Source organism: Salvelinus namaycush, chromosome 24, assembly GCF_016432855.1.
Source record: "Salvelinus namaycush isolate Seneca chromosome 24, SaNama_1.0, whole genome shotgun sequence".
Classification (NCBI taxonomy): Eukaryota; Metazoa; Chordata; class Actinopteri; order Salmoniformes; family Salmonidae; genus Salvelinus; species Salvelinus namaycush.
The window spans coordinates 15,508,057-15,526,224 of NC_052330.1; the positions used below are offsets into that span (position 1 = coordinate 15,508,057).

Here is an 18,168-nt window from a genome sequence, read left to right on the forward strand (position 1 = left end):
CCACCAAAATATATTAATTTTTTCACTAACCTTCTCAGAATTCTTCAGATGACAGTCCTATAACATCATATTACACAATGCATATAGAGTTTGTTCGAAAATGTGCATATTTAGCGGCACAAATCGTGGTTATACAATGTGATTAGTGGCCAAAACTTCAAGCAATCTGTCCGGCGCCATCTTGGAGAGGCACCTAATCTAATCGAAAACTATTCATAAACTTGACTAAAAAATACAGATTGGACAGCAAATGAAAGATAAATTAGTTCTTAATGCAATCGCTGTGTTAGATTTTTAAAATTAACGTTACTGCGCAATACAGCGTGCGCTAAAGCGAGACCGCACCATAATTCATGGCGGAATTATTATTTGACATTTGTCAACATAAGTACGAATTAACAGCATAAAGACTGCTTACTATTTGCTGAGCTTCCATCAGAATCTTGGGCAAGGTGTCCTTTCTCCAGAACAATCGTCTTTTGGTTGAAAGATGTCCTCTTGTCCTGTCGAAATAGCCGCTAACGTTAGCCACCCACTGGAGAGGTGTCCAACTCGTGAAAGCGCATGACAAAGAAATCCAGGAAAATCGCAATAAACTGATATAAACTGCTATAAGTCGGTTTAAATTAACTACCTTATGATGTCTTTAACAACTATAACGAATAAAAACATGACCGGAGATACAGAACTGCTAAAACGAAAGCTTTGCAGGAGGCCATAGTGATGTCCCTGATGCGCCAGGCGCACCGTTGAAAAGAACGGTACATCCGTTCCACGGTCTTATATAGGGCCCCAGATTGCGCAATCGACTCCATTCAAATTCTCAACGCTTACTGACATCTAGAGGAAGGCGTATGCAGTGCATGTAGCCCGATGGCTTACATGGGGACTTATAAACTGACCTCAGAACAGGGACCTCGATTTCTGAAATCTCACTCCCTGACAGGAAATGTGCTGCAGAATGAGTTCTGTTTCACTCAGAGAAATAATTCAAACTGTTTTAGAAACTAGAGAGTGTTTTCTATCCAATAGTAATAATAATATGCATATTGTACGAGCAAGAATTGAGTACGAGGCAGTTTAATTTGGGAACGAATTTTTACAAAGTCGAAATGGCGCCCCCATAGGCTCAAGAGGTTTTAAGAGAGTCAGAGCCAGAGTCCTTTGCTAGATTGAAGAATAGTGTAATAAAATGCGGTTAGTGGATGGGGGTCCAGGGGTATCTTGAATTCATTGGTACCTCATTAACGATGGCACTGGTCAGTTGTCCTGAACTGAACTAACTGGAAATCACTAGTTATGAAGCTGGAGTTTTGAGAAGAGCCAAAATGTCTGAATCGAGGTGGATTCCTGGATGGAGAAAAACTAAAGTAACACAAGTGGCAATCATGCTCAGAGCTGAGGAGAAGTCTTGTTGGACTGAACCAAAGCCTGGACTGTGATTGTGTCCAATTATGATTGAAAGATTGTGACCGCACATGCTCACAATGAGTTGTTCCAATGACTGTGAAAATGGACCCAAGTCTTTCTGTTTATGGAAGAGAATCAGGTAGAGACCAGGCAGTGAAGAGCGAGGTACTTCAGATGTAATGTCACTGCATGCTCTTTTTATAGAGAAGATTAAGCATGTACGTCAGATGGACTAAGAATATTACAAAATATTTGATGTCCCAGTAGACAATTTAAGGCATAGTGACCGTGTTCTAGCGCCTTTTCACATATGAAATTCGGTATCCTAGATCGGTTTCCTGAATTGTGACAATCTACAAAATACATTTTGCTTTCTCAAGATCTGAAAATAACCGTTTCAGAATGTGATTAGCGAGACACATTCTACATGACGTTAGGAAGCTAGCTTGTTAACAACGGGCAAAAAAATTCACACGACTCGCGCTGCTGCGTCACAATACCTTGTACTCTGGTCCTGGAACTTGGACCCGCCACTCACCCAGGTCCAGGATCAGTTTGAGCCAGGGCTCATTTGCGTTTCACATGTTCTATAGCTCGGATCGGGTACCAAATGCTCTAGGATACGGATCATACAGAAATATGTGAAAGCGCCCTTAATCGATAGCTTTGGTTTCTTAAGCTCCGTACGTCTGTTTGCCTTACATGGGCTTGGTTTAACGTTTGCCTTTTCAAGCTGCAATAGTAAATTAATACGTACTTAGATAAGAGCGAGATAAGTGCTGCATACAGATCTATAGAGCACAAGCGATCACCCTCATTTGCCATTAACTGTGATCACGTTTTTCGAGAGAGAAAGGTCATTGAGTCTACTCTACTTACTTCATTGAGACAACCAGACAAACTGTTGGTTAGCTAGTGACATTATTGAATGTAGAATACCATCTCCTCTCAATGCATCCACACTGTAGATCCCATAGTTGTCATGAAGTGCCTCATTAGTAGTCTGTGTTAAATGTAGTTCTGTTCATTTGACAACTGATCAGTGTGTAATCAGGATTGTGATGAAGTAGACTTCTACTGTATTGCAAAACTATAATGATTCTCCATGTGTGTCTTGGATGTTTAACTTTACGTACATGACTTTTGGCTCGTCCACCCCACTGCTCTAACAGAGGATATTTACAGTGAAGGGAACATTACTTGATCAAACGGAAAAACTGCAGCCATTTTGATGGCACAACAGAGTACAGTACTCACAAATAATTTTAAAACAAAAAAAAGATGTGAAAAACAATGTTTTGTAACGTGTTTTAAGACCTTTATACGTGGCCACTTTTATCTAATGATGTAATGACATCTAATGATGTAAATGTTTTGCCACCATGGCGGTGTCTGTGGTTGATTAACGTTTTAGACCTAATGTTTTATTATTAAGTACATTGTGATTTTTAATTGGTCATTCATTCTATGAACATGAAAGCTGCAGTGCAGATGTTGAATTTTAATTGTCATTTGTCAAATGTTTCAAGGTCCTTTTTGCAATTTAAAGAATTCTCGTGTCATTCTCTGTTCAAAATCATAATTTTGTGCTCCTTCCATGCACTGGAATCTACCCTAACCATAATACATAATTCAAATCAGGGCAATGGGGTAGTATTCTGTTGTGATTGTCTGGCTTATGTGGTGAGCTTGGGACTCCATATGCCCGGTTTGTCCCTCAAACAGGGGAACTACTTGTGTGTGTGGTTGTGTCTAGTTGGGGACTCCAGTGACATGCCTGTTCCTTACTATGGTTTGGGTTGGTATTGTTGACATAGTGATTCATTCAGCCTATACCGATTTGCTTGATACTTGCTTCCTAAGAGCGTTTTACATAAAAATTCTGTAGAGCCATTTTCTACCTGCCTTTGTACCTTATGGGGAGTAGAGACTCTGGCTAGGGATGGGCAGTACTTTATATACCCATATTGTGGGGCCAGATTCTATGACACTACTGACTCAGTCATGCTATTAAGCTTTTGACACCATTGTTGTCAATGATATACAGGTACATTTTAGCATGGGCTCCTATGGCTATGTTATAGTCAATGGACCGACAAGCCCTTTTTACATCCAGAAGTGTGAGACAAGCAAGGAATGTTGTTCATTCATCCCCACTGAGAAATACCTCATCCCATTTAAAGCTCATAGAAAATGATGTAATTTCATGTTTTGATAGTTATTTTTTTTCTTACCGAAAGAGAATATATGGATTATATATAATTACATTGATTTCCATTTGTAGAAAATGGAACTATGTTGTGGACCATAAAATGTTTGGTGAATGAGGACAGAAGTGGTCATATAGTATCTAGTGGTACCTGTAGCTCTATTTTCTCTATGTTCTGTGTTGGTGCATCGGTAGTTTGTTAGGGCTATCCCTTCTTCCTGTAACATTCACAAACAATCAAAACATTTCTATGGCTCCTCAAGGTCTTTTTATTGATGTCCTGTGACTGACAACGTTGATATTTTGTTGATTTAAGTTAATGTATAGAGAGAATCTATTTAATTGTCTGATAAAATGGGACAGCATTGATTCCTCTTTATACTTTAAATTACTTGAAATGTGTATCTGTAATGCTACCCTTTAAATGAAGTGAAGCCCAGGACATGTTTCAGGTGAACTTACAGTCCGAAGTGAACAGATGTCAACTTAGCCAATGTGGGTTTATCACTGTGTTCTAGTAATACTGAAATAGACTCTAAGCACAATCAAGACCAATTCTGTTGCTGTTATCTTACTCTAAAGTTGGCACGGCCATCTACCTAGAAAATATGTGCTGTAGAGCGACACGTGCATATGAAGGCCAAAACAGTTGTATTGTGTTTGCTTGAATATTAAACCCCTAAAGATTCCACCAGGAAACTAACTCCTAGATCGAGTAACACACAATGTACCCATGAAATGTAAAGTAAAGAGAACCTGTAAATCATGGCCTCTTAAATGACCAATCCTGAGTTGTCTATAACCATAGCATCAATACCAAGTTACTATGAAATGTGTTTAGGGTACATTTAGAACGCACTTGGCCATGAGAGAGAAGCATGGTCAACTACAGTTTGGTCAACTACACTGCTTTGGCTGTGCCTTCATTTGATCTCTGTATTGTAATATTTTTTTCATATTGTTGGATTTCATGGATGTTGATTGGCTCATCCTACCAGCACACTACACAGGGGCAGCTGTGATAGGTTGGAGTAGAGCTCCATTCGTTCACCAAACAGAATGTCTGTGTCCTGTTCATTAAGTCAAAATGGGAGTGAACGTTTTCAAGAAGAGAACAGAACTGAGCTTCCCTTTTGGAAAAGCGGTACCTTTTCCGTTTGCAAATAGTTTCTCTATTTTGGACACTACCGAACATGAAATTAGTCTTCAATAGAGGCTAATTCTGTGTCTGACCACTCTAGTGGTCATTATTTCCCAACATTGGCATGTATTTGTCCTCTCAAGATGAAATGTTTAAGTGAATGAATTGTAGTGGTAAGATCTGTCGTTGTTGCTCTGTTTTTTAAAATAAAATGTTTGATTTAAAGAAGTTTCTTGTACATCATTTTGATAGAGCACTCGCAGAGTTTGTTTAATCAGCCTTCATTTTGAGCGAAAGAGAGTGAGGGCCTTCTTGTGTTTATGCCTTCCCCATCCTGAGGGAGGGCTGTTATCATTGCAGTATCCTGTAGCCTTCATTCTCCCTGCTTCTTTCAGCTCCTCTCTCTCTTTCTCTGGCGGGTCACTCTGACTCTGGGTCATGTGCCACTCCTGTGGCGTCTTTCTCCCCATGATGTTGGAACACTTATCCCAGCTTTGTGCCAATGACCGCAAACCGTCTGTTGCCACCACACCAGGCCCCTCATTCAGCCCCACTGCAGTCCTTCCTTCTGGTGATATGCTAATTCAAGTGATAGACTCAGAGGGAACTCTATCCGTTGCCAAGTATGGTTGCCTCTGACTGAAACCTCAATAGTTGAAGTAAGTAGCCTTGTATGAGCCTTGGCTTGTGCGAGCCAGAACGGTTCATAGGAGCAGGTGAGGCACCGGGTCCCTTTGGTATGAGTCAGCCGTACAAGTACACCACCTGGACAGGACCGTAGTCTATCGCAGGGCCTTACCCCAATATAGGTCCTTAATGCGGAGTGACAAGCAGAGACGCACCGGGTCCCTTTGGTATGAGTCAGCCGGGGAACTCCCAAACTCAGGGCAGACACTGAGTTGGTAAATAGACTTGGATTTTACACATTTTAAGCAGGAAGGAAGCTAGACAGAAGGGGATGTTGTGTGTATTAGGAACCTCTCTTAGTTACCTCTCTTGGACATCTCCCTGGATCAAGCCATCAACCTGTCTTATGTTAAATACGCTCAATTTTTTTTCATGGACCAAGTTGTTGAGTTTTACTGTACTCCCTACTCCTCTTCCTCCTTGTCTGCCCTCTCTTCCTCTGCTCAGTTCCAGCTAAGCCAGGCCAACGAGGGGAAACTGGACAGAAAGTTTCATAAATCTACTCAGCAATCAGTGTGTACTGGATATAATGAGCTGGAGATACAGAAACGATGTTAATTATCTCCTAACATGAAGGGAGATTAGGGGTTTATTGGCACAAATATCCACATTCACACACACCTAAAGATCTATTTGCGGTTCAAGCCAAAAGGGCCGTTTTAAATCAAGTTTGTTAGTTGAGGACGCTTGGTACATTAAATAATACAATTGGAGAATCCATGGCCTGGCATGCAGTATGGGTTTGCCATAAAATGAGTGTGAGAATTCAAATTTATATGCATTCATTATATTGCCCAATGCAACAGATCCTCCCTGGCCAGTCGGCTTTATCCACTGAGATCTAGACTTTAGAATAACCTTAGTTGGAATGCTGGAACGTTGGGCAGTACTGTCTGTCTAGCATTCCCACGTTCTTTCACCAAAATGTCTGCCCTCTCCTTTCCCTCTGTAACCCCTGGCTTAGTAGCACAGCTCTGGCAGGTCCAAATTAGCCATTAATATGAGAGGGGGGGTTATCAGATCTCCCCCCCCCCCAACAGATTTATAGAGCTAGCCTTGAACGTTGTACCGTTTCTTGTGGACCTGAGCCCATGTTGCTCAAGGGGGAGACATAATGACGACCATGCTTCTATGGTCTCGTCCATATTACAGCCAACAAAAGCGGTTTCTGTCTGCCTGAGCACAAATACTTGGAAACACAGTCTGTTTAGACATTAGCTGTGTGCTAGTGGAGCTGAAATTATTGTGCATTGTGTTTGTCACAAGTGTATTTCTTGGTCAATATCAGAATATGAAATATGTGTCTACCACGTCTCTCCTGACGAAATGTTGAAATTGCCTCGTGATTTCATGGTAGTGTACATTTTCTGGGCAATAACTCCAGCACTTTAGATTTGAAATGATACAATGACTGAGATTAAAATACAGACTGTCAGCTTTAATTTGAAGTAATTTTTTTATCCATATTGGGTGAACTGCTTAGAAATTACAGCTTTTTGTACATAGTCCCCCCATTTTAGGGGACCAAAAGTATTGGGACAAATTCACTTATGTGTATTAAAGTAGTAACAAGTTTTGTATTTGGTCCCATATTCAATCAATCAAATGTAATTATAAAGCCCTTCTTACATCAGCTGATGTCACAAAGTTCTGTACAGAAACCCGGCCTAAAACCCCAAACAGCAAGCAATGCAGGTGTAGAAGCACCTGAATATTCATAGCACGCAATGACTACATAAAGCTTGTGAGACTACAAATTTGTTGGCATTTGCTATTCATTTTGGTTGTGTTTCAGATTATTTTGTGCCCAAAATAAATGAATGGTAAATAATGTATTGTGTAGTCACTTATTGTAAATAAGAATAGAATATGTTTCTAAACACTTCTAGATTCATGTGGATGCTACCATGATTACAGATAATCCTGAGTGAATTGTGAATAATGAGTCAGAAAGTTAGACAAACAAATATCAAACCCCTCCCAAAAAATGCTAACCTCCCCTGTTATTGTAATGGTGAGGGGTTAGCATGTCTTGGGGGTCTGATGTGTGTCTAATTTATTCAGGATTCATTCAGGATTATCCGTAACCATGGTAGCATCTACATTAATAATGTAGAAGCATTTACAAACATATTCTATTATTTAAAATAAGTGACAAAAAAGACAAAGTGCTCTAATTTCTAAACGAATCACCCGATATGGATGAAAATGCCATTTCAAATCCAAAGTGCTGGAGTACAGAGCCTAAACAACAAAACGTGTCACTGTCCCAATTCTTTTGGAGCTCGCTGTATGTCAGATAGCTCAAACAAAGCCATAACAAAGTTATTTACATCAATTTAGTAACGTTTGTCTGCTGTTTAAATACATTTTTACTCTAAAGCAGTCATTATAGCATAGATCTGGACTAGTACTCAGGGCTCCACAGCTGAATGCATGGTTGCCAAATATTCTCACAACAATCCTCCCTTTCTGTTAATCTGTCCATCCTTTCACCCCCACCCCCAATAGAACTATACCACTAAAAATTCAACAAATCCAGGAGATCAACTTTAATTCATCTTAAAGCTGAAAACACAATATAAGTCACTGGAATATTGCTTTGAATGTAAAAAAAAATAGGAACCACAATGGAAATAAGTCCCTGACTTTATTGTGCAATCCGGGTCACTTTTAAAATCTTTGTGTGTGTAATATATATATTTTTTTCTTTTTACTGACAAATAACATTTATCAATCAATCCAAACTGTGCAGCTGCCAATTGCTGAATGGAAAGAGACATCTGTTACGAAACACCAAAAAGTTGAATGACATTCGGAGATTGTCAAGCCAAGCCATCGTATCTGGATAAGCCTACAAGGTAAGGTGGGGAATTTTCTGTTTGTCGATATTTATCTAGTCTATTTATTGTGTTGAAAACGGAAACCATGATATTTATTTATTTGACCTTTATTTAACTAGGCAAGTCGGTTAAGAACAAATTATTTTCAATGACGTCCTAACCCGGACGACGGTGGGCCAATTGTGTGCAGCCCTAATATTGAAGTGACCGAAGTCGGTATGCTTTGTTTATCGGTTGTGTGGTGCATTGGCACAGAAACCTGTTGGTGGAAAATTCGTAGCATATATTTTATATAATTATAACTACGGCATTAAAATGTTGAAAATCTGCTTTCCCCCTAGCTGATCATTGTCTGCAGCCAGCTCTGATCGTAGTGTAAGGAAACACTACCTCAACCTTCTGGCCCGTAGTCCTGCATGGCATCGACAGTGCCACAAAAGCATGCTAAAGTGGCAAAGTCGACATCCCCGTATATAAACACAGTTATTATTTGTGGTCGTATTAATAATTTAGAGTTAATTCTACGAGAGGGGAAGGTGTTCAATTTATTTTACAGTTCAATGGGAGGGTAATGTGAAAATATTGTTTTATGTTTGGGAGAGGGTGCATTTATTTTTTGACACCTTGTTGGACCAGCCCCTCCCCCAGGAAATGTAGATCTGTCCCTAACAAATATTTAGCACACTTTTCTCCAAAGTAGTGATTTATGCTTCTGTAATAAATGAGTGATTTAATGTGCTAATCAAAGCGATCCTGTGATTCTGGTGTATTTTATTTCTATCTTGACATTGTTCTAGGTGTTTCCGTGTTCAGCACATACATTACATTGCCATTCGCTGCAGTTTCATAAGCATCACAGTTGGATATATTGTATTTCAACGCTCCTAGTCCTAAACGGATTGGTCCATGTCGACCTCTGGGGTAGGGGTCAGAGGATGTGTTTCCTCCTCCCCTGACGCTGGCTTCTGATTGGCTGACAGCAGTGCTCCCACACTCCCACAGTACAGCAAGGAGCGCATCGGCCACTTCTGTCAGGGCAGGAGACGTGTTAAACTTCAGTTAGTCTGTATGATTGTAATAAGTCATACCAAATGAAAACTCTTTGTGAATGTCATAGAGATAATGTAAGAAGTAGTAATGCCTGCTGTGGACATCCTGCTACAGTGCTGTTACACTACAATTCATGTCTGATTTTAACTGAACATCTGGACAGATCAGGGTTATAAGCTATGATAACCAAGGAACGAAAAAGATAAGCACCCAGGTAGTTTGATGTCACCAACCTTGACTGGGTGGAGGTATCCCCCTGCCCTGGGGGGCACTGTGAGTTCAGAGAGAGCCCCACCCTGGTCCAGGGTCTCAGTAAGGTGGGCGATGTAGTCGGTGGCCAGGACCAGGACGTCCAGCTTGGAGAGCTTGGTGTCACGGGGGACGGAGGGCAGGGCTGCCTGCAGGCTGTGGAAAGCTTGGCGGAGGTTACGTACACGGCTCCTCTCCCTGGCCGCGTTCTCTGGGGAGTGTTGGGACTTCATAGCCCTGCTGGGCTGCACACCCGTCACACACCCAGACCTCACCTGTACCACGCAGTAGGAACAGGAACACTTGAGTTTCATTACATTTACATGGTAAATGAGACTTAATTTATATGGAGATAGTAAATGAGAAAGTAATGACATACCAATTAATGTAACATTTAAAGAGCACTATAACATCAGTTTCCATACCACAAGCAGTGTAAAGTACTTAAGTAAAAACACTAAAGTACTACTTTAAATGTTTTTTGGTGTATCTGTACTTAACTATTTATGCCAACTTTTATTTCACTACATTCCTAAAGCAAATAATGTACTTTTTACTCCATACATTTTCCCTGACACCCACAAGTACTTGTTACGTTTTGACAGGAAAATGATCCAATTCACACATGAGAACATCCCTGGTCATCCCTACTGCCTCTGATCTGGCGGATTCACTAAACACAAAGGCTTCATTTGTAAATTATGTGGGAGTGTGCCCCTGGCTATACATCAAACCGTCTGGTTTGCTTAATATAAGGAATTTGAAACAATTTATACTTTTACTTTTGATACTTATGTATATTTTAGCAATTCCATTTACTTTTGATTCTTAAGTATATTTAAAACCACCTACTTTTAGACTTTTACTCAAGTAGTATTTTACTGGTTGACTTTTACTTGAGTAATTTTCTATTAAGCTATCTTTACTTTTACTCAAGGATGACAATTGAGTACTTTTTCCACCACTGATCACAAGATCTGAATCTGCAAATACCTAACGTGAAGGGTCTAAATATTGTCCAGATATCAACAATGAAGGAGTTCAGTAATTCAGAAAGAATTCACAATTTCATTTCGTCGAGCTACTTAACATAAACAAAAGCTGAGAGGACCTTCCAAATATTGAATTACTTTCCAGCTAGAACCCTGAGGGGCGGATCTACTGTATTCTCTCCAGGTTCTGTAGAGATTTAACTCACCCACTTCTTAGGATCCCTACGTGGCTGCGGTGCCCTCAGACTGTCCACCTAACTGAAGAGCAACCAGCTCCAGACACCCTACTGAAAACCAACCGAGACCCAAAGCTCGTCTGCTTTCTGACCGCAGCTCCCCAGCCCCTCTTACAATCTCCAGTCACAGCTTCTCCGCTGCGCATCGTGGTCCTATGTCCTCCCTCTCCAACCATCCCTCTCTTTCTCCGTCTCTCTTTCCCTCCCCTTATCTGGTGAGGTCATGTGGGGATCTCAAGCGGCCCTTATCTCCCCCACCCACACCTCCCCCGGGTGTGCTCTGCCAAGGGGAGCAGCCTCAGAGTAATGGGGTGTCCCAGGGCAGGACACAGGGCTTGGGAAACACCAGGGCCTGGCAGCAGCTGGAGGAACCTCTGGTCTCCCTTCCATAATAGACAACTAGGAGGATGGTACCATCATCATACCATTTTTGGGTATTAAACCTTGAATGGGAACCAAGGCCACATATCTTAGGTGTGATTCTAAAGACATTAGCAGAAAGACAGAACAAGAATTGAATTTAAATGTTTATTAATATAATTTGTCCAGAAAAGATATATAGATCAGGAGATTAGTTTCTGAAATAAATGCAAAGTGCTATTTATGGAATGCTATAACATTGTAAATAACAGAACAGGTGATCAGAATAAAATACACATTTCAGTCTCTGACAACTATTGCAAAAAAGAAAGAACATATCTGCTGATATTTTATGCATCATTTGATAACCACTCAGAGCTAGACTATGCCAGTAATCTAAACAGATAACTATCTGTGCTCTCCTCAACATTGATTCAGGAACAACCTTAACAAAATTGTCTTCTATTCACTCTTATCAATTGGTCCATGGATCATTTTCTAACTAGAGAGTAAGTTGAGGAACGCTTTTCGTCCCCATCTCATTGGTAGTAGTCATTGGGAGGCTTTACTGTATTATATTAGCCTGGTCACATATCCTTCCTCCAGGATTTCATGGGGATTCTTTGTGATATTTGCAGGCAAAAATGCTTGATTTTGCTGCAGCAATTCTGACATTTTGAATGGCAATATGCAATGATTTGACAGAAATGCGCCGATCAGGGGAAAAGTTTGTTGACATGTGGCTTGATTGAATCATATAATGCAGCAAAGGTGCGGTGATTGGTTGAAATTGCAAGCCCTATTTTTGTACTGCGGTGATGGGTCAGTTTTATGCGATAATATTGCAATGATTTTACTGTTTTAAGCAGAAATAGTGCGGTGATTGGTCAAATTTGCAAGCCCTCGCATAGTATCGAGTTGCGATCGCAGAATCCTGGAGGGACTGTCATATGGTCGTTGTCATGCCAAAACAGCACAAACAGATCTGTGACATGGCTAGTATTATTTCCAGATGTGTGTAAAAAGGCAGCTATGGCAGAGGTTTCTCTCTCTATGGGCTTATCAGGAAGTAACTTCACATGTCAGTGCTATCGTAATACCAGTGCTCGCTGACCTAGCATCTGGTGCCATTTGGTAAACAGGAAAGGCAGATGTGCAGAGTGATCACTTCCTCTTCTCCTGCATCTTGGTGAAGTTCTGGATGTCCTGGGCCATGAGTTCTGGCTCCTCCATGGCGGCGAAGTGTCCTCCTCGGGCCATGGGCGTGAAGGTCTTCAGCTCGCGGTACTTCTGCTGCACCCACAGCTTGGGGGTGTGCATCAGCTCGTTGGGGAAGCAGGCAAAACCGGTGGGCACGTGCACTGGCATCCTGGGTAGAGAGGGAGTGAATAAGTGCAATAGTTTACTGAAACATAAATTGAGTTTGTCCTTTCTACTTTAACAGCATCTCTTACCAGGACAAAGTTATTTATGTTCTGAAGGTGGAGCTCCTCGTGCTAGTTAGACTATTACATAGATATTACATAGCAACATTCCACTGACTTTGAGTGTGGCTGGTCAAGACCCTTGCTGAAGTTCTCCTTGTAGAAGCGCATGGAGGAGATGATGCAACCAGATGTCCAGTAGATCATCACGTTGGTCAGCAGGTCGTCCAGACTGAACTTCCTGCAAGGAAAGAGAGGTGCTAAAAAACAAAAGCCATAAAAATGGACATGGTAATTTGATGAAGAAGCCTTTGAATACTAACCAACTATCCTATTCTACATCAAAGGCTGTGGTTGAGGTCTAAGACGTTCTACCTCGTAAGTCCTCCGTCATCCAGGTTCCTGAAGTCATGGTCAGTCCAGGTGGAGAACTTCTCCAAGATATAGGCAGCAAGACCCACCGGAGAATCATTCAACCCTCGACCTATAGAAAGAGATCAGACACGCACACAATCAGATTTGATACAGCACAGTTTCTTATTCCTGGGCCTGGTCTATACAGAAGCAGCAGTTAATGCTGTGTGTAGCCCAGAACGCTTCCCCTTCTAAACTGGTTCCATCTCTTACCCACAGTGTCAGGCTTGGTGGCCTGGATGTGCATGTATCCTGACTCCTTGACAGACTCCACCACTAGGTTCTGCACAACGGGGTAGATGCGCTGAATGTCGTGTTCGTTGAAGCCAAACAGCTTGGGGAAACTGCGGCCCAGCATTATAGACAGAACCACGGGCAGGCCCGGCTTGGAGGGGGGAGCAAAGTTGAGATGTAAGCCTTTGATTATTCTGGGGCGACAAAATCAGAGAGGAGAGATGAAGTACAACAAACATTGAATCTGAGTCAAACTGTGAGGCTTTTTCACTTCCTATCATTCACTGATGAGAACATTTAACTCATAAAACATTATCATGCATTCTAAATCCCATAAATAAGGAGGTAAACATAATATTGGATATGTCTCCCATGGCTTAAGATAAGATCTGGCCATATTTCTGTGTGTCTATCGGTCTGTCCTACTTGGGCTCCAGCTGGGCCATGTTGGTGGTGACGATCCATCCCCAGTCTCCTCCATGAGCATAGAACTGTTGGAAGCCCAGTCTCTTCATCAACTTGTGGAACACACGGGCCGCACACACCGAGTCAAAACCTGCAACATAAACAGAACCATTCGATTGAGAAAATCAATATAAAGTCACTGAATATAATGTTCATCTGGCAGAAATGCTTTGTTGGATTCAACGGGCTGGGCATTTGTGACCCTTAACCCCAGCCAGGACTCTAACCACTTACCTTTCTTATGTGGAGCCTCAGAGAAGCCGTACCCAGGGATGGAAGGACACACCACCTCAAACACGATGTCGTCTGGGTTGGAGGGTTCAGTCAGGAGGGGTATCATCCTGTAGAACTCGTAGAAAGAGCCTGGCCAGCCGTGCACCATGAGCAGAGGCACAGCAGTCACGCCCTCAGGGACGTTCTTGGGCCGCACATGGACGTAGTGGACGTCAATGCCTGATACATCATCAAATCAAACTTTATTTGTCACGTGCGCCGAATACAACAAGTATAGACTTTACCGTGAAATGTTTACTTACAAGCCCTTAACCAACAGTGCAGGTCAAGAAGAAGAAAATATTTACCAAGTAGACTAAAATAAAAAGTACTAATAAAAAGGTAACAGAATAAGAATGAGGTTATATACAGGGGGCACCGGTACCGAGTCAGTGTGCAGGGGTACAGGCTAGTTGAGGTAATCTGTACATGTAGGTGGGGGTGAAGTGACTATGCATAGGTAATAAAACAGCGAGTAGCAGCAGTGTACAAAAGGGCGGGGGGGGTCAATGTAAATTGTCCTGTGGCGATTTTATGAATTGTTCAGCAGTCTCATGGCCTGGGGGTAGAAGCTGTTGAGAAGCCTTTTGGTCCAAGACTTGGCGCTCCGGTACCGCTTGCCGTGCTGTAGCAGAGACAACAGTCTATAACTTGGGTGACGAGTCACTCACAATTTTATGCGCTTTCCTCTGACACCGCCTAGTATATAGGTCCTGGATGGCAGGAAGCTTGGCCCCAGTGATGTACTGGGCCGTTCGCACTACCCTCTGTAGTGCCTTACGGTCAGATGCCGAGCAGTTGCCATACCAGGCGGTGATGCAACCGGTCAGGATGCTCTCGATGGTGCAGATGTAGAACCTTTTGAAGATCTGGGGACCCATGCAAAATATTTTCAGTCTCCTGAGGGGGAAAAGGTTTTTTCGTACCCTCTTCACGACTGTCTTGCTATGTTTGGACCATGATAGTTTGTTGGTGATGTGGACATCAAGGAACTTGAAGCTCTCGACACACTCCACTACAGCCCGTCGATGTTAATGGGGGCATGTTCGGCCCTCCTTTTCTTGTAGTCCACGATCAGCTCCTTTGTCTTGCTCACATTGAGGGAGAGGTTGTTGTCCTGGCACCACACTGCAAGTTCTCTGACCTCCTCCCTGTAGGCCGTCTCATCGTTGTCGGTGATGTTGTGTCATCAGCAAACTTAATGATGGTGTTGGAGTCATGTTTGGCCACGCAGTCGTGGGTGAACAGGGAATACAGCAGGAGACTAAGTTACACACCCCTGAGGGGCCCCAGTGTTGAGGATCAGCGTGGCAGACGTGGGGGCGGCCCGTCAGGAAGTCCAGGATCCAGTTGCAGAGGGAGGTGTTTAGTCCCAGGGTCCTTAGCTTAGTGATGAGCTTCGTGGGCACTGTGGTGTTGAACACTGAGCTGTAATCAATGAACAGCATTCTAACATAGGTGTTCCTTTTGACCAGGTGAGAAAAAGAAGTGTGGAGTGCGATTGAGATTGCGTCATCATTGGAGTGGGTCTAGGGTGTCCGAGAGGATGCTGTTGATGTGAGCCATGACCAGCCTTTCAAAGCACTTCATGGCTACTGACGTGAGTAATCATTTAGGCAGGTTACCTTGGCTTCCTTGGGCACAGGGACTATGGTGGTCTGCTTGATACATAGGTCAGAGGATGCTTGAATGAAACATAAGCCATTTCCTGGAGACTCAATTTATTAGTTTTTTGTGTGTGCAAAGTTTCACGTAGACTTACAGTTAGTTATGTTGTATTTACTGGCAGCCAATAGATCTGCTTGTTCAGTTTCATCTTGTTCTATACATAACTGATACATCTCTACACACCATCTCACCTTCAATGTTGGTTTTGTAATGTGGGAATTTGTTCAGTTTTTCCACTTGTCTCCTCCAGTCAAAGTCATGTCTCCAGTAGGTGACCACCTTCTGCAGATAGTGGGAGTTGAAGCCGTAGGTGAACTGGCTGTCCTCTAGAGAGGGGAAGGATCGGGTCTGGTCTATTCTCCTGTACAGGTCCTGGGTGGAGCATTGAGTATGAGGTTCAACTAAAGACTGTTGCATAAGCCTTAACTCTCTAAGAGCTCAGCCCTCCTCTAGGCCCATAATCCCCCATCTCACCTCCAACTCCTCGTCATCCGTTCGGACTGTGTAGGGGCGAATGCTGAGATCTTCTTCCCCATCCATGGGAGTCCCCTCCCCCCACCAGCCATCCTCACTCTTCAGCTGATGCCTCTTACTCCTCTGCACCAGGAAGTAGATCACTCCTCCCACCACCAGGGCTAACAGAACCTCTGTAAACATGGTGCTGCCTTCTGGGTTACCCAGTGAACAGAATAAACAAATCAGGGACAGCAGACATGTTACAATGCACGCCTTTCATAATGCCATTCACTGTCTTATATATAATGCTTAGTAGTGAGTAAATTAAAAGTTTTTGTTTGGAGGCTATGTGTAGCATGTCATTTATAACAGAAAAATACATTGGCAACACCTGAAATGTATGGTTACCAGCACTACAGACATACATAAGCCTACTTGACTGTTTTATCCATTATGCAAACAAATTGCTACTGAAAAATGACAATTGACCAGAGGTTTGCAGACAATGTGAAAAATGGAACAAGAGCCCTGTTGTTGCACAGAATTCTGTTCTGAAAGGATTAGGCAAAGAATGGAGTGGACAAGGGCTCAAAATGCATGACAAAGCTTTTCTCTAGCCGGCCTCTGATACCATAACTTTCATGGAGAATTTAGAAACATAGATCAGATTTCTTTGTGAGCATCTCTTTATTGATAGACATAACTTGTTTTTCACCTGACAAAGTTATAGAAATATATCCATACAGCAATTCAGAAAATAAATGTGTCCCTTTGGATCTTCTGATTACAAATTATAAAATGAAAGTACTGAGCCCTAGAAGTTCCCTCCATGGGGGCCCATACAAAAACACAGGCCTGTGATGAGAGCTGACTGACGTTGTACTACAAAATGCCTAGGGCAACACATTTACAACGGTGGCAACTTGGCATGCATAGTTAATGCAAAATAACTTGTCTGCTCTGCTATGGACCTGATTGTTGTCCAATACTGCAGCTGTTCCTAAAAACGGGTCCAGTTATGCACTAATCTGACTAAACAGGCAACCAATTGAAAAACAAAGATTGCATTGAGATGACTGGAATTACAAGTACGGTATGAAGCGTATTCAATGTTGAATCTATTCACTGATCATTCCTAACATGATATTTATATATTTCAGATAACAGTTGGATAGGCCTACAATGGATATGCTACAATACCCAATATAAACAAGTAGGCTACCGTGTTTTACTTGAAATATGGACGCATGCACTGTTTTCCAAAATTGTTTCCAAATTACCCCAAAATATACTTAAGGGGACATAGGCCTACTAATATTAATATTATTTTGTCAAAAATATTCTAGCATTCCATTTCTATGCACGCATCATTATTTCGTCACAACAATTCAAACGTTACACCTTTCAACTTGCAACAGTGTTTCATTAGTCTCAATATCCTACATGATCGATTAATACATTATCGATAAGACATATCGACCAAGAATACTTTTAGCGCTATTCTTTCAGGTATTATTAAAAGCAAGCGTTAATCTTACGTGTTGCTGTTCCACAAGATGCAGTGTCAATTCCGCCTTCAGCCACAGTTTATAGTTTCGAAATAGAGACCAGTGGGAAATGTAGTTCTTGTCTACTGGACTCAAACCAGTGCAAACTTTGGCCACGTTCAGTTGTCAAACATTCTCGAACGTTGCAGATAGAAATTCCATGAATAGAGCTGACGTGATTCCTTATTCTCCATGTCAGAAGCATGTTTGTTCTACATAGGCTATTTCTATTATGAACGTTATAAAAATGTATACCGACTCTACAGACACATACAATCATCATATAAACTGCTGCTACTCTGTTGATCAAAAATCCTGCCTAGTCACCACCCCTTTACATATATACCTCTGCAGCCTGGTCTCAGACCAGACGTAACATAGTAAGAGTAAATCCGGGACACTCAAATTGGTATGATATGTTACGTTTGGTATGGTTACATAAGACAGATGGTTACTTAATGCAAAAAGGGGGGTTGGTCGGGATGGATACAGGGCGTATAATGCGAACGT

At 42.0% G+C, this 18,168-nt stretch overlaps 2 protein-coding genes across 3 annotated transcripts; both read right to left on the reverse strand.

The window, feature by feature from the left end:
- Positions 1 to 9,180: 9,180 nt before the first annotated feature.
- On the reverse strand, positions 9,181 to 10,918 carry LOC120019302 (transcription factor 23-like). Its single transcript, XM_038962604.1, has 3 exons — positions 10,788 to 10,918; positions 9,574 to 9,864; positions 9,181 to 9,318 (listed from the first exon to the last, which is right to left on the reverse strand). Exons 2-3 carry the CDS (start codon positions 9,820 to 9,822, stop codon positions 9,181 to 9,183), a joined length of 387 nt encoding a protein of 128 aa, XP_038818532.1. The 5' UTR covers positions 9,823 to 9,864; positions 10,788 to 10,918.
- A 413-nt stretch (positions 10,919 to 11,331) lies between these two features.
- Positions 11,332 to 17,940, reverse strand: LOC120019006 (epoxide hydrolase 1-like). 2 transcript variants are annotated; one of them, XM_038962188.1, is made up of 9 exons: positions 17,650 to 17,940; positions 16,130 to 16,320; positions 15,847 to 16,027; positions 13,949 to 14,167; positions 13,676 to 13,805; positions 13,229 to 13,443; positions 12,977 to 13,085; positions 12,720 to 12,842; positions 11,332 to 12,546 (listed from the first exon to the last, which is right to left on the reverse strand). In XM_038962188.1, the coding sequence occupies exons 2-9, from the start codon at positions 16,310 to 16,312 to the stop codon at positions 12,342 to 12,344; spliced, it is 1,365 nt and encodes a 454-aa protein (XP_038818116.1). In that variant the 5' UTR covers positions 16,313 to 16,320; positions 17,650 to 17,940; the 3' UTR covers positions 11,332 to 12,341. The 2 variants fall into 2 exon arrangements, with proteins under 2 accessions (XP_038818116.1, XP_038818115.1); XM_038962187.1 differs by having other exon boundaries at positions 16,130 to 16,323.
- Positions 17,941 to 18,168: the final 228 nt, after the last annotated feature.